At 37.0% G+C, this 14,335-nt stretch overlaps 3 protein-coding genes across 7 annotated transcripts; all 3 read right to left on the reverse strand.

The window, feature by feature from the left end:
- Nucleotides 1-272: 272 nt before the first annotated feature.
- On the reverse strand, nucleotides 273-5,027 carry SUF4 (zinc finger (C2H2 type) family protein). 2 transcript variants are annotated; one of them, XM_086581922.1, is made up of 7 exons: nucleotides 4,724-5,026; nucleotides 4,250-4,350; nucleotides 3,282-3,408; nucleotides 2,446-2,822; nucleotides 1,620-1,774; nucleotides 1,454-1,507; nucleotides 273-794 (listed from the first exon to the last, which is right to left on the reverse strand). In XM_086581922.1, exons 1-7 carry the CDS (start codon nucleotides 4,912-4,914, stop codon nucleotides 723-725), a joined length of 1,077 nt encoding a protein of 358 aa, XP_086438048.1. In that variant the 5' UTR covers nucleotides 4,915-5,026; the 3' UTR covers nucleotides 273-722. The 2 variants fall into 2 exon arrangements, with proteins under 2 accessions (XP_086438048.1, XP_086438047.1); XM_086581921.1 differs by having other exon boundaries at nucleotides 449-1,507; nucleotides 4,724-5,027.
- Nucleotides 5,028-6,261: 1,234 nt separating this feature from the next.
- LOC147478968 (uncharacterized) lies at nucleotides 6,262-9,854 on the reverse strand. Of its 3 annotated transcripts, none has more exons than XM_086582670.1 (5): nucleotides 9,539-9,854; nucleotides 8,083-8,195; nucleotides 7,534-7,610; nucleotides 7,332-7,415; nucleotides 6,262-6,584 (listed from the first exon to the last, which is right to left on the reverse strand). In XM_086582670.1, exons 1-4 carry the CDS (start codon nucleotides 9,715-9,717, stop codon nucleotides 7,362-7,364), a joined length of 423 nt encoding a protein of 140 aa, XP_086438796.1. In that variant the 5' UTR covers nucleotides 9,718-9,854; the 3' UTR covers nucleotides 6,262-6,584; nucleotides 7,332-7,361. The 3 variants fall into 3 exon arrangements, 2 of the variants coding, with proteins under 2 accessions (XP_086438796.1, XP_086438795.1); XM_086582669.1 differs by having other exon boundaries at nucleotides 7,534-7,685; nucleotides 9,539-9,852; XR_015207714.1 differs by lacking the exon at nucleotides 7,534-7,610 and having other exon boundaries at nucleotides 6,345-6,584.
- Nucleotides 9,855-10,224: 370 nt separating this feature from the next.
- AAH (allantoate amidohydrolase) lies at nucleotides 10,225-14,313 on the reverse strand. 2 transcript variants are annotated; one of them, XR_015207713.1, is made up of 12 exons: nucleotides 14,054-14,310; nucleotides 13,740-13,834; nucleotides 13,135-13,238; nucleotides 12,975-13,059; nucleotides 12,774-12,890; nucleotides 11,950-12,059; nucleotides 11,763-11,868; nucleotides 11,575-11,661; nucleotides 11,088-11,330; nucleotides 10,816-10,936; nucleotides 10,569-10,730; nucleotides 10,225-10,484 (listed from the first exon to the last, which is right to left on the reverse strand). XR_015207713.1 is itself a non-coding variant. In XM_086582667.1 (12 exons), exons 1-12 carry the CDS (start codon nucleotides 14,136-14,138, stop codon nucleotides 10,347-10,349), a joined length of 1,458 nt encoding a protein of 485 aa, XP_086438793.1. In that variant the 5' UTR covers nucleotides 14,139-14,313; the 3' UTR covers nucleotides 10,225-10,346. The 2 variants fall into 2 exon arrangements, 1 of the variants encoding a protein (XP_086438793.1); XM_086582667.1 differs by having other exon boundaries at nucleotides 10,811-10,936; nucleotides 14,054-14,313.
- Nucleotides 14,314-14,335: the final 22 nt, after the last annotated feature.

Genomic DNA, 14,335 nt, shown 5'->3' on the forward strand with positions numbered 1-14,335 from the left:
AACCCCGGTGAACTACTTTTTGTCCCATGTATCTCCCACCTCTCCCAAAAAAGAACACATTCCTTTTGTTAAAAAATCCCCAAAACTAAATTTGTCATAATGCATATTTACAGGCAGACTTTTGTCTCACTTATCTCACGGTATTTTTGTTCGCTCCGCTCACTTGACTAAATTTGTCATGATGCATATTTACAGGCAGACGGGACTCAGGTTTGCATTATTGTGCAAAGAAGAAATAACATTTCATACATACGCAGAGAATAGATCAGAAATACAGGAACTCTTGTTTCCATAGTTTCAAAACATATAATGCTTATACATGGGCACAAATTGACAATCCATTACATCACTTACATTCAATACAAAAATATTTTCTGAACATAAATCCATGATGTCAGTATCAACATAAGATTGTAATTAAACTGGCAAAAAAGGCACCAGTCGGTCAAAAAAAACACATTCCTAACCGATAAATAGAATTCTGAATGATACAGTAATGTAATTTTGTCACTTTTTGAATCACATAACAAATACTCAATCAATGACTCGCAAACATTTTAAATATATCCCTCTCTGAAAATTACAACCTAGATACCCAACTAAAGGTGGCGAGAATCGAGAGAACGTCAAAAACATTAGACCACGAACTCGCTCTTTGAAATGAAAGGTTCTCACTAAAAGAAGCAGCAACTAAAACATTCTCTGTCCATTTGGCACAAGAGCTAGAAAGCCATACGACCTGCAAGCCTGCTTTCTGATATCCTTCTGTCTATGGCTGCATCAATCGAGTTCATCTGAAATATGGAACCACAACAATGAAAATCAGACAGGTAATGATTTTTTTTTTTTCAAGGCTAAAGAAATACTATAGTTATTTTACACAAAATGTAGCAAACTTGTTGGCTAAGATGAGCTGACCTGGAACCAAGTCTGATTGCACTTTGTGATAAAAGATAACAAGAAAACAATATACAACACATACAATATACGTTTCCAGGGCCAGACGCCAGGTTGAAGAACCCTCAGTTCAAGTTCATCACAATTGTCAGATTTGTAAGAATTAGCTAGAAACAAAAAGAGCAACTTTGATACCTACTTGAATCTTTTGATGCCCACAAAATCGGTCCAATTGCTTGCGAATGTGAGAGATGCGGTTACAAATAATAATACATGTAAAACCAACCAACAAGGTTGGAAATATAATTAATAATTAAAGAGGGCCTGGAATAAAGTAGTCAAAGGTCCATATCATCTTCACAACCATGTTTGTTCAACATAGGAGAAAATCTAAAGTGAGTCTTTATACGGACATACCTTCCTATTGATATGCATGAATGTTTACACATTATTATCTGAAACCATAAGTGGAAATGCTTAACCCATCCACATGGATGTGCAGAGCAACTGTGCACACCTCTGAAGAAATAAATGAAAAGTGATAGTTACCACTTACCTGGCTAGTTTCGTCATGCACCTGATACTTCATTAAAGACATTCTTCTTTCCTCCTGTACATCATAATACAATAAATTAGAATTTCATAACGAGTAGAATAATATCCCCACATCATTAATCAGCAATATAACTAGGGAAAAACAGAACTAAATACACAACACTAACCATGGACATAGCATCATCATCCCAAACTAGATAGACCTCGTTAGTGGCAGGCTGGGGAGCAGGAGCTTTGTTAGCTATCACAGGAGGAGGACCAATTGAAGGACCACCAGTATTCGGACCAGATGCATAAGAATGTGAACCGATGAATGACCCACCTGATTGAAAGAACCCTGACAATACATCAGCTACACAAAACTAACTAAAAGATAGAATCTTTCCAAGCAAACTGAAACTGGTATATCCTATTCTTAGAATTTTATTTCATATTTAAAAGGACATTAAAAGCTGTTGGTGGCCAACACTTAGCACAAACAGGCAGAGGCATTGACCCAGACACAATGCGTCAAATTGTTTGTAACCACAGAGAGATCACTACTATATATGATTTCATTCTTGCCTAGTATAAAAACCGCAGCATTATTATCAAAAACCAAAGTGTAATCAAAATTAAAAACATATGGCAAAACTAGTTTGTTTAAAAATTGGGTTGGCAGTTGTCACAGGCTCTCTTTATATATTCACGCTCTAGTTCGACTTTGTAGACTAGTCATAGCAAGGGATTAATCTTAATTATTACTTTAAATCAGTAGGAAATGTTAATTCATAACATGAAATTGTCAAATGGTTGAAAATAATGTCAGCTGCAGTATATTAAAAACGGAGATATAAAAAAGCATTATTAAAAAGGGGGAAAAAATTATAACACTAACAGATCCATTCAAGCATAACATGTGGAAGGTTATTGGAAGCTTTTTTTTTATCGGTTTTTCGGAAGCATGCACACAATAAATCGCCTTAACAATGTCTAAGGTGAAAATACACAAACCTTGGATGGTTGGAGGAGCATAGCTGTTTGTTGTAGATGTGTAAACACTGGAATATGTTTCCGACGTTGAGGTTGATGGAATGGAAGCCGAAAAAGGAGAGCTTTGAGTAGGTATACTACCATTACCACCAACAGGAAACAAAGGCTGTGATACAGGAGGTGTCAATGAAGGCAGACCAGGTGGGGCGATGGGAAATGAAGAGGAAATGGCTGGTGTAGTTACCGAAGACATAGGATGTGTCACATTCTGTATAGGAAATAATGGTTGTTGTGCCATTCCCACAGGTCCAGCAGTGGGCATTGAAACTGCTGGATGCGGTGGGAACCAAGGTTGTGGACGCCATCCTGGAGGTGGTACTGCCAGTGCAGAGTTATAGCTGCAGCCAAGAAAGGTAAACAGTAAGATTCCCTTCCATAATTTACCAGATTGATGGAAAGCATTATACAAATTCTCTTCAGTAGATAACTCTTAGAAATGAAGCATAGTAATATAAAGGGGTTACTGGTTCCAACTCCCCATTGTATGAAGGGGTGATAAAAAAAAACTGTTAACCCTGAAGTACAACCATCACAAATGAACCCCTCCCCAAAAAAATACATCTCCACTGTTAACCCATTGTTGGTTTTTCATAATACATAAAATGTTGTAATTATGAAAAAATCAACGATGGGTTAACCGTTTGGAGAGTAAATTGGGGTGGGGGGTAATAAATTTTGACGGTTGTTACTGTGGGGTGGTTAGAACCAAAAACCCCTAATATAGAACCACAGTAACACTTCTTGGAACTTTTGGAAACATGTAGTAAGTACAAACATCAGAGTATAGGAAAACATACATAGGTTGCATTGCACCAAAATTTGAGTGCGGAGGAAATCCAACACCTAATGGACCTGGGACTACACCACCAGTGAAATTGGCTGATGGTATGTCTACTTTGGCCATCTTTGAAGGGGCATCTTCATCTGCAAAAAAAAATCTGAAAATATCAACACCTTGTGTCACTGAAAAAACATATTAGCTTCTTCTCAATAATAGTAACGTGCATCAGCATTTTCTTTTTTAAAATTTATTCCCTGTCCTTTTAAATAGCTTTCCCAGATGAATGTGGGAATCGAACCCAAGAACTTGGGCCCAACCTCCCAAGGCTTGACCAGTAAACCACTGGACACCTCGTCATTCCACAACTCTTATGTGAAAAAACTAAAGTAGTTGATAAAACTCAACAGTTATCAGAATCCGGGTCGTCCATGCCTTAGGACAATTCATAATTTCTTTTTGTGGGGATGAATGACTATCATTGCTAGATAAATGCAACAACAAAAATGGAGACAATATGCATGTTAAACTACATTGTCAAAGATGCTGCCGCAGCACCCAAGGAGTCAACTCTACAGTTATAATACTGAAAGGTCATTTAACCCACAGCAATATAAACTAGATTATTTTTCTTGAATGTCTTGGCAGTTCAATATTGTCTTGTACTTCTAAACATGCAAATGTACTAATTTGAGGTGTACTTTATCTTGTCCAAAGCCATTACTACAGTTCAAGCTTATGTTACTCAAGTGTTATCAAAAACATTGTGAAAGCATTAATCTAACATCATGTCACTTCTTTGACATATCTTGGTATTCATAAGAGGGTATATTGTTGCTCACAACTCATGGCCAATAAAGAATTTATAAGGTGCATCAGCTTGGAATACAGTACAATGTGATCTATAATGCAGTAATATACAGTACAATGTATGAGCAAACCTCAAATAAAAGGAAAGCACAACTAAAAACTTGCAAGGACGCATACCTTGCTCTCCATAATGAGCTGCCAAAATTTCAGGAGGAATTCCTTCCATTCCAAATATCTCAATTTCAGTCGATTCTCTATCAGGTTTAGCATTAGGAACCCTGTGAAAACAACAATGCATTAACAACGGCCTACTTTGAAAATCATCAGCAATGCACATAACAGAAACATACTTAACTTACCAATACCACCATTTACCTAAATAACAATGCATTTACCAACTTTAACTATTGGGGTCATAAAGAAACATACTTGGACACCAATACATTGAATATACATACATATGACTACAATAGCACCATTTACCATCAAACTTTCATGGATTTATCAATAAAAAGAGATGGGCAAAAGCTTCTAGACACTCTTTTATCAGGGCCAATATAATACTACAATGCATTTACCAACTTAAACTATTGGGGTCATAAAGAAACATAATTGGACAAATATAAATCAGGTGAAAAAAAAAAAGCATACTTGGTAACAGTTTCCTTATGAACCTGAAGAACATGAATAGACATTCCACCAGCTGTGGACAACTTTTTATGACAAACATGACATTTAAAGTGTCTGGCTTTTTGATGCTGTACTAATATTTTCTCATCATCAAATTCTCTGTCACAATAATAACACCATACTTTTGATGCTCTTTTCTTCTTCTTTCCCATATCTAATTAGCCTTTCCTTGTTTCCCCTTCTTCTAATTTCAATTAATTTAACTTTTTGGAAATTTTAGGGTTAGGGTTTTTGTTTTCTCTCAATTAAAAAAACGAGGAAGAAGAAATAAAACCAGTTGTAAAAACTTAGTAATAAATTTGGAGCAATTTTTTGGGTTATATGGTTTTTATATGGGTTTTTAACTGTCCAAGTCCGAAACTATTTTGGACTTGGTGATGTTGGGCTTGAGATGGTCCAGGTTATTTTCCTTTTGGGCCCAAAATCGAGTGCCACTACTAGAATTACTGCATAGTAGTTAGTGCAGGGATCGGGTCGGATATGGCTATATCCGAATCCGAATCCAAATAATTTCACTGTATCCGAATCCGAATCCGAACCGATTTCGTTCTTTAATTTAAACTATCCGAATCCGACCCGAACCCGATTATAGTTGGAGAGACTAATCCTATCTAATAACACTAAAAATTAAAAAAACCCAATGAGTATATCCTAATCCGAATCCGACATACCCAAACCCGAATCCGAACGAATACATTAAACGGATATTAAAATAACTATTCGGTAATGGATTGGTTCGGTGCAGTTTTGGTAATAATTGCCCTAATAGTAGTAAGGGTAGGAGATGAGAGAAAGAGAAAGATGAAGAAGGTGGAGAACAAAAAGAGTGAGAGGAGAAAGATAAAAAGACAGACATTAGCCAAGAGTTATTTTACACCCTCTCCCAAAAAAAAAAAGGCAACTTAAGAATGTTTGCATAGCTCACTTGATTAACAAAGGCATGAACTACTCAAAGTATCATCAATGCATTGTTATAATTGGTTGTGACACGTCAATGTTTTTCAGCGAATAAAATTGCCAAATCAAAGTTAAGTACCAGATGAGAAAAATCAAAATTTGATTTAAAAGGGAAGATGAAGACAACTTGTCCCGCAAAAACTTTTTTATTTGGCATGAAAATTTATTTCTATCAAAGGCCCAACGGACAAAAGCCAAGAGTCAAAATCGACACTTTAATTTTTTATTAAAAAAAAAAAAAAAATATTGGATCGCTCAACTTGATTAACAAAGGCATGGACTTCTCAGGTTGAAATATATAAAATAAAAATGATATTTTGACAGAATAGTATTCAAAAAATTGCCAAATAAATTGTCAACTATCACATTAGAAATCGATTATAGCTTAGGCTTTTCCGAGGGTTAGTGATCCCCAACCACTTCTGAACGACGAACATTATAAAGATTTGGAGTGGCCTCTTTACGATGATGATGATGTTCAGAAGAATATTATCAGTCAGGTAATTCAGAGTTATGATACTAAAAAATTGTTTGGAGGAGTATCATGGAACAGCATTTTAATCAAATGATGAGTTCTGCAACTCTGTTGTCAAAGTCTTCACAAGTAAGAGAGACAGTGAGCGGGTAGGGAAGTACGTAATTTTTACTCTTTGTTCAGTTATAGCATTCATAAAGATACAACAACAATATCGTGAACTTCCTCAAATACAATGTCACCTTGCAGTTAAATATAGTTCCTCGTATGTCTTTTTGCTCCCTGTATCTCAGTGACTCAGTCCATAAAATTTTACAACCTACATATCCATGGGAACCAAAATAGGCCTACACCAATATCCTTCTGTCTGCTGCATCCAGGGACAATCATCTGAAAAAACACCATAGTGAAAATCAGAAACAATCTGCAAAGCCCGAACTCTATTCCGGCTCAAATGCAAAACCTATTCCAATGTAAGATGTTACAAATATTTTGGCTAGATTAAGCTGACCAGAAAGCAGTTCTGCTACAAGTTTGTGATAAAAAAATAACAAGAAAGACTACAAAAGTCAAATGTGCATGCTTGTTGTTCGACCCAAACCTTGATATGCCTAGGGAGAGTGAACCACAAATAAGTGGAATTGAAATGTATATACTTATTCCAAGACCAGACGTGCGATGCAATTCCGTCTCATAACAATTGACACATTTGTGACAATAACGAGGAGAAAAGAATAACCTTAATACTTGCTCGAACCTTAGGTGCCCAAAAATCAGTCCAAATGCTAGCAAACAGAGAATATGGTCACTAAAAATACCCCATGACACACCAACCAGCATGGTTGAGATCACAATTGAAAAATGAAGGGCCTAGAACAAAAGAGTCAATGGCCCATACAATGCTTACAACCATATTCTTATTTGAGTAAACTTTTACAAAATGTGTCACTTCTTTTTACCCTGGTTCAGAGTGGGTTTATTCAGACAAGCCTTTTCCTAGTTTTATACGTGAATGTTTACACATTTAGAATCCATGACCAACAAATGATGCTATATAAGAGACTCCTATAGTCATATGGGGTGTAAAAGCAATGTCCATTTGTAAAAATAAAAGACTCACATATAGTTACAACTCACCTGGCTAGTTTCATCACACACCCCATACTTTCAACAGCAAGCTTCTTCTTGTTTGACATGCATGTCAAATGCTCTTTTTTCCTCCTGTACATTGAAAATGCGTTACTTTACAACTCCATACAGACTAGCTAGATCACATTTTTCACATCCTAATACCACTATTAGACCTAGAATATAACAGAATTAGTTACAGATAACTAACCATGGAGAAGGCTTCATCATCCCAAACTAGACAGAAGGGTTTAGTTTCCAGATACGTTGGGGCTCTGGTAGATGTCACTGGCAGGGGGCCAATTGAAGGACGACCATTATTTGGACCAGAAACACAGGATTTTGAGTTAACAAATGTGACATTTGATACAAAGAAACTGAGTAGCATCAACTACCAATAACTAACTCAGAAATAAAATACAATACACAAGGCACTGAAACTGGCTGACATTTGTTAGATTCCTACAATCCTACTGCAAATAAAACAAGAGATGAACAAGATGTTGGTGGGTCACACTAACACAAAGTGCAGAAGCATTGACCCAAACAAAATGCCCATTCTTGCAATTGGTATCCAGCTAATAAATTCTTAATCACAAGATGGAAATCTGATAACAATTTTGTAATCATCATGCATCATATAGAAAATTAAATATCTATTACAGACAGCACTGGAAATCATTAATTCGCCATCACAATATCTAAAGCTAACTATACGAACTATTAGTGCCAGAAGTGTATACACTGAAATATGGCTTACCTGTATGTTCTGATTGAGAGCATGGTGAAGTGGGAGCCGAAGTTGCAGATACAATTGTAACTGGTGAACCAAACAGTCCCGGTGAAAATGCTGGTGCCACTGAAGAGTTGTTGCTGCAGTTAATACCAAAAAATGGTATTTATTAAGAAACAGCAACCAGAAGGCAACCATAAAATAATAAAATAGCAAATAACAAAAGAATATCCATCCTTTGAAGGGACACTGCCTCTAGAGTATGCCCCCTTTTGCGATTTTGTGGGGTATATGGTTGGAGAGGAATAACAGACATTTTGAAGGCACGTCATTGTCTATGGAGAAAGTGATTTTGGCCATCAAAGCGCTTTTGTTTTTTTGGTCAAAAGTGCATGATCAGTTTCATCACATTCCTTTCAAGACTTTCGTTTACAGATGGGAGACTATAATGAGCTGATGGGAGAAATGTGTTTTTGTTTTCTGTCTTGTTTTTTAATTTCCTTTGTAACTTGTACTATAGGATATCTCATCCTATTTCTTTATGCTTTGGATATATATATAAAACTATACTTTACCGATAAAAAAAAATAACAAAAGAACAACATTCAATAATAGTATCCTATTGATCACAATACACCAACCATCTTCTCACTGCAACATAGATTAACATTTCAAGCAATTCTAAATCAATAACCTACCATGACCTTAGCACTTCAATGGTACACAGTAATACAGGCCCAGGTAATCTAAATGTTTTCCTTTTCCTTACTTATGGCAACGATGTGATGCTATGCACTTAAGAATATGCTGACAAGAAATTGAGTTTCAATTTGTCCCCCTTCTTTTTTGGTGTGTGTGTGTGAGAGCAAGAGGCGAGCTGGGAAAAGGTTTTAGTTTCTATAATACACTATTACACTGTGCCTGAAAGCATTTCTTAAGTACTACTACACCTGAGGAGCGACCACTCACCTATTCATGATAACTGTATAGCTTGAGATTACAAAAGAAGTGTATGCGTTCACCATTATAGCACATATAGCTAATCTAAGGCAATCTAAACAGATACATACTACATGTAAGACATACTTATAATCTTTAAAGTAGCCAGGAGACAACACACCTCAGCTGGTTCAGCATACACCAATACTCACACAGTCCCAATTCAAGTTTCTTTGGGACAGCTTGGTTATTGGGGATTGTTGGTTCCAGGTTTCAAACCGGATGGGCTTAAGTGCCCAGACTTCTCACTACCAATCGCTTCCAAGGCAAAATATTGCAAAAATTGGGCAGATCTATATGTTTTTGTGCATAAACAACAAAGTGTGCAACATTTTTCAAACAGATTTCCATCAACTTAACAACACAATCATATTCTAGCTAAGATCCTAAACATAAAAGCTATATTTCCATAAAAAGATACCAACTTTCAACAAAATAATTAAAACTAACTCAAAACAAAATCAACAAGAAGAACATGACTTACTTAGTAGCTTGAGTTTCCCTGTGAGTCTGAATAACGTGAATAGCCATTCCACCAACGCTTAAAAACTCCTCATGGCAATGCTGGCATTTGAAATGGGTTGATTTCTGATGCCTATCAAGTACATCCTCATTTTCAAACTCTTGATCACAGTGATAACAATAAGCCTTCTCTTCTTCCATTGTTACTTTTCCCTACTTCCCACAACAGATATTTCTCACACCCTTTCTCCTCTTCTGTCTCTCTCACACTCTCTGAACTTAAAAGAAACTCATCTTTTCTGTTGTTATGAGTTATGATCAGTTGTCAAAGTCTCATTTTTCCCTCCAAACCATCAGGTAATAACCGTTATGAAATATATTCACTGTTTTTTAACCATTTTCTCGACATTGGAAAATTCGGTGCATGATATATATATGTTGATGATAATATTGATATGGTCCTTGGTTGGACTAGTTGGAGGTCTAATACTATTTTCGGCTCCATGAGTCTCCAGTCTCCAAGAGCTGTGTTTGTAGATGGTCTGATATGTGGTACAGGTATGACTTGTAATTTTGTAAATACAACCATCATTGGTTACCTTGTGTTGAGAATATCATATCACACTCACCTTTGGTTCTTGCATTTCTATTATGCAGCAGAGATTACAGTGCAATAGGTAACTTGGTAAGTTATGGCACAGGGTATGATAATACAAGTGACAAGTAACTCTACTTTGCACCTTTTTAAGAAGAAAAGAGAAAAGTACACCTTTGTACAAGTTCATATCATCTTGAAACGACAGTAGCCACTAAATGAAAGGGCACTCTAATTACATTTCGACTTCTAACAAGTTGGTTTCAAGAAACTCCAAGATTGCCAAACCTGCAACCCAAACATCATCATCGGTAACATGCTCCATCGGTGAGTGGCTGATTCCTCCACGACAACGGACAAACAGCATTCCAACCTGTTTAGTAGTTATTTATATCACTGCCAAACCCAAGGGAAAAAAGAATAAGATAACTCTGATTCATAGGTACAAGAAACCAACCTTGGACAAATGAGACATTGGCATGGCATCATGCCCTGCTCCACTCATCAGCACAGGCACATCATCCGGAACTTCACCAGCCACTCTCTTTAATGCAGAATAAGATGCAGACTTCAGCCGTGAACTTAGTTCATTATCACACAGCACTGCTTCAGCATTATGCTGTAACAAATAACCCCAGTCATCAAAGTTAGGGAACATTCAAGCACAAGATAAGTAGAAAACGGAAGGAACATTCAGACCTTACGTTCAATGACACAGTGAACAGAGCGACGTTCACATGCTTCATACATACGCTTGGATAACTCATATATTATTGCCTCACGTGCCATGTCATCCATTGCTCGTATATCAACACTGAATGTTACCTGCATCCAGCAAGTCGATGCTCATTGAGTGTGTTACAGAAGTTCATAACCGTGTAATAAGGAGTGTGTTACATAAGTTCATAACCGTGTAATAAGGACGAGAAAAGTAAAATACCTTGAGATATAGGTAAGAGAATAGCGATGAAATTACCTGGCCTGGAATGACATTACTTGCACCTGGCCAGATGGATATCTCTCCCACCGTACAAACAAGGGATTTTGATAGCGACTCTACTGAAAAGCCATTGCATTGGCCATCATAAGACAAAAAGTCTTCTGGATGTTTACAGAAGCTTTCCAACAAGACAATTAGTTCGGCAGCAGCAGCCATTGGATCCTTGCGCATGGCCATTGGGACTGTTCCAGCATGGCCTTGAGAACCTCTCACCGTTACCTGGAAGATGATAAGAACCGAAAAGATGCAAGTAATCAGCAGACTGCAAGTGTGAGGAATTAATGGGTGTCACAGACCAGTTTTGGTTAACACCTTCTCCAAAAACCAATAAAGAGTCTAAAAAGGATGTAGTTCCCTAAGAAGAATAAGTACCAGAACGATAAGTACGAAGGTAGTCCAAAGCTTGGAAGCTACCTACTAAAACAATAATTTAACAGATAAAACAAGGTAACATGTTACATACCTTTAATCGTGTTTGTCCAGCTATGCCGTTGACTACTCCAAGAGGAAGACCAAGTGATTCCAGTACAGGGCCTTGTTCAATGTGAACCTTTGGAAAAAAGAGACAAAAATCAAAAAGACTTTGAGAACAATAGGAATATACATATATCTGGTGATAGGCAGTGAGAGTGCCAGCATACGCAGTAGTACCTCAATATAACCCCAGACTGATCCTTCCTTATACTTGACTTGAAGAAGACTTTCCTCAGTACCCTCAAATGAGTTCTCTTTGAGAGCATGTTGGACTGTTGCACCACTGAATGAGGTTTTATCCATCAATCTCAAGGTGAAAAAGAGAAGCATTATTCCATGTATAAATTGAGTGAGTCGGTTAAACCTCTTATCGGATATTAGCAATGCTGAGACTGGTAGAGTTCCAGCTAAAGCAGCACTTCCTAAAAAAGCTGTCTGAAATCTAACACCCTCTTCATCACTAAATGCAATCACCTGCAAGTTTTGAGCAGTGAAGCAACAATAAGCCAGGTTATAGTAAACAATTGTGATGCATCAACTCTTCATTATGTCAGGGAACAATCAAATTGAAGATGGATAGCTATAAACCCAGACATGCATGTTAGCTCAACAAAATGTGAACCTGTATGCGATAACTGGGGAAAGATCAGATTATCTAACATCATGACACAGAGATTCATTTGCTTATCTAGGTAAAACAGATTAGAGATGAGAAAACAAGATTCACACAATACAACAAATGCTCCACTTGTATGCGAGTAAAACATGAAATAGCCATGCTGATTGGGAGTATGACAACCAAGTATCATGCCTATATCTTCTGTTCTTGTGATCCAGTTCTTAAGTACTTTGGACAGTAAGTTTGTTCTAGCTCTACGAATAGGAAGTTAAGCAACACTCAGCAGGAAGTCAAGGTCCAATTTGTCAAATGGTAGTCTAGTTTCCCTATACGTATTCAATCACTGCAGGATCTGAACATAACCACGATTCAGTTCTCAAAGTGAAACCTATCTATAACGGGTGTTAGAATATATTTCTTTAACAAGCAGGACTCACTTTTGAATTATGATTCATAAACTACGTAAGGTACCCCCAAAAGCATTCACATGGAATATATCAACATAGTGCACTGCTGGCATAGTCATCACAGCTAAGCAAAAACACAAAGTGGCATCATATTTCACTGACCTCTATCGGTCTTCTTATATTTTCTAACTTTCCTTCGATCTTCAAAACCTTAACTGCAGACACTGCACAGACTATACCTAATGAGCCATCGAACATTCCAGCATCAATGACAGTGTCCTGTACAAGATAAATGCTAATCATCAAGATCTAGACAATACAAATCAGATGTTCATTTGGAAGGGCAAGAGATGAATATATCACCAGGTGAGAACCAATTATTAGAGCCTCAGAAGCTGCATTAATTCCTTCAACTCGCCCATGGACATTTCCCAACTGATCCACCCACCTGTACATCAACATCTTTATCAGACGGTAATCTAAAACATTATATGGCAGAAAAAAGGAGGAAATAAAAGTTTACGTTCGCAAACCCGCATCCTCCATCCAACTACTAATAATAGCACGAGCTCTTCCAGAAGCTGGACTCAAGAATGTCCGCTCGAGATAATTATCAGCGTCACTAACCTTCAAACACAAAAAAACATATACCCATTAGAGTATCACAGTGGCTCTGTTACCATCTCAATATGCATTCAGCTACACTCATAAAATATTGTTGCTAGTGGTGTCTCGACTGTGAAGGAACTCAAAAAATTATGAACATAATATACTTGTGGTTTCTAGTCGAGTGAGCGGAGCGAACGATTTTGGCAGAAGGGGGGCTATGCGAGACAAAAACCAACTTGGTTGGTTTCTGTCTGTTTGTCCTCATCTTCTCTCTTAAGTTTTTTTTCGCCCAAATACCTTTCTCCTTCACCCATCTCTCTCTCTCCCCCCGCATCACCCAACTCTCTCTCTCCTCTCTCCGCCGCATGCTTGTTTTGATAAATTCTACATACCTACTGTGACAACTAATCACACTGCCAGAATATAATAAAAGTATCAGTGTGTTCTAGTCCATAGAAACCACCCTCATGCAGACTTTACTCAAAACATGAAATTAGTTGTAAATACTTTCGATATTACCTTCCCTAACTCCTGAAGCCTGGATACTGCTTCTTCCTTCAAAATTTCCAGGAACAAACCACTTCTAATGATGTTCGTATCGTTTGTCTCCACACCTGGTCAAAATAAAAACCTTCATAAAGATAAACTCAACACAGTTTCACCATAATGTAGTAGTTCTCTAAATTTAAAGTATTGGGCATGCATTGGTTTTCCTTTCTGAACAATAAATATTGAATCTTTCATCTTAAAACTCACTATATCAATAAACTTTATACTATTTACACAAAATGAGAACTTAGGCAGTAAACTTTATACTTGCATATTATTGTTACCTGTAAATGAGTTGGCAAAAGTGACTGTAATGGAACATAGATAGAAAACCAGAAGCATAGAAGCTTTGAAGATGTTTAACACCATAACTACTACTATAATTACTGGAGCAGAGCTTGTATACCTGCAGCTCTCTCTCTCTGTCTCTGTGAACTGAAGAGCACACAGGCACAGAGAGATAGAAGGTGAGTGGGTTTGGCTTTATGAATAAAAATGTGTTCTTTTTTGTATTTATGTCGACTTGCTTTGTTTTTAAAACAACAGAGTGAAAAAAAGTGTCATCC

Source organism: Coptis chinensis, chromosome 9, assembly GCF_015680905.1.
Source record: "Coptis chinensis isolate HL-2020 chromosome 9, ASM1568090v1, whole genome shotgun sequence".
Lineage (NCBI taxonomy): Eukaryota > Viridiplantae > Streptophyta > Magnoliopsida > Ranunculales > Ranunculaceae > Coptis > Coptis chinensis.

Bases quoted from the DNA above. Each gene is read 5' to 3' on its own strand.
- LOC147478968 (XM_086582669.1), bottom strand. From the start codon at position 9,717: ATGGAAGAAGAGAAGGCTTATTGTTATCACTGTGATCAAGAGTTTGAA. The intron at 7,686-8,082 runs GTAAGCCATATT...TCTTTGTATCAA, and splicing joins CTCTCAATCAGAACATACAG to ATGTCACATTTGTTAACTCA. The intron at 7,416-7,533 runs GTTAGTTATCTG...TTCAATGTACAG, and splicing joins ATGATGAAGCCTTCTCCATG to GAGGAAAAAAGAGCATTTGA.
- AAH (XM_086582667.1), bottom strand. From the start codon at position 14,138: ATGGTGTTAAACATCTTCAAAGCTTCTATGCTTCTGGTTTTCTATCTA. The intron at 11,662-11,762 runs GTACTACTGCGT...TTTTTTCCAAAG, and splicing joins CAGTCTGGGGTTATATTGAG to GTTCACATTGAACAAGGCCC. The intron at 10,485-10,568 runs GTTGGTTTCTTG...ACTACTAAACAG, and splicing joins CAATGTCTCATTTGTCCAAG to GTTGGAATGCTGTTTGTCCG.
- SUF4 (XM_086581921.1), bottom strand. From the start codon at position 4,914: ATGGGAAAGAAGAAGAAAAGAGCATCAAAAGTATGGTGTTATTATTGT. The intron at 2,823-3,281 runs GTATGTTTTCCT...TCTTGGCTGCAG, and splicing joins TTTGGTGCAATGCAACCTAT to CTATAACTCTGCACTGGCAG. The intron at 1,508-1,619 runs GTTAGTGTTGTG...TATGATGTACAG, and splicing joins ATGATGATGCTATGTCCATG to GAGGAAAGAAGAATGTCTTT.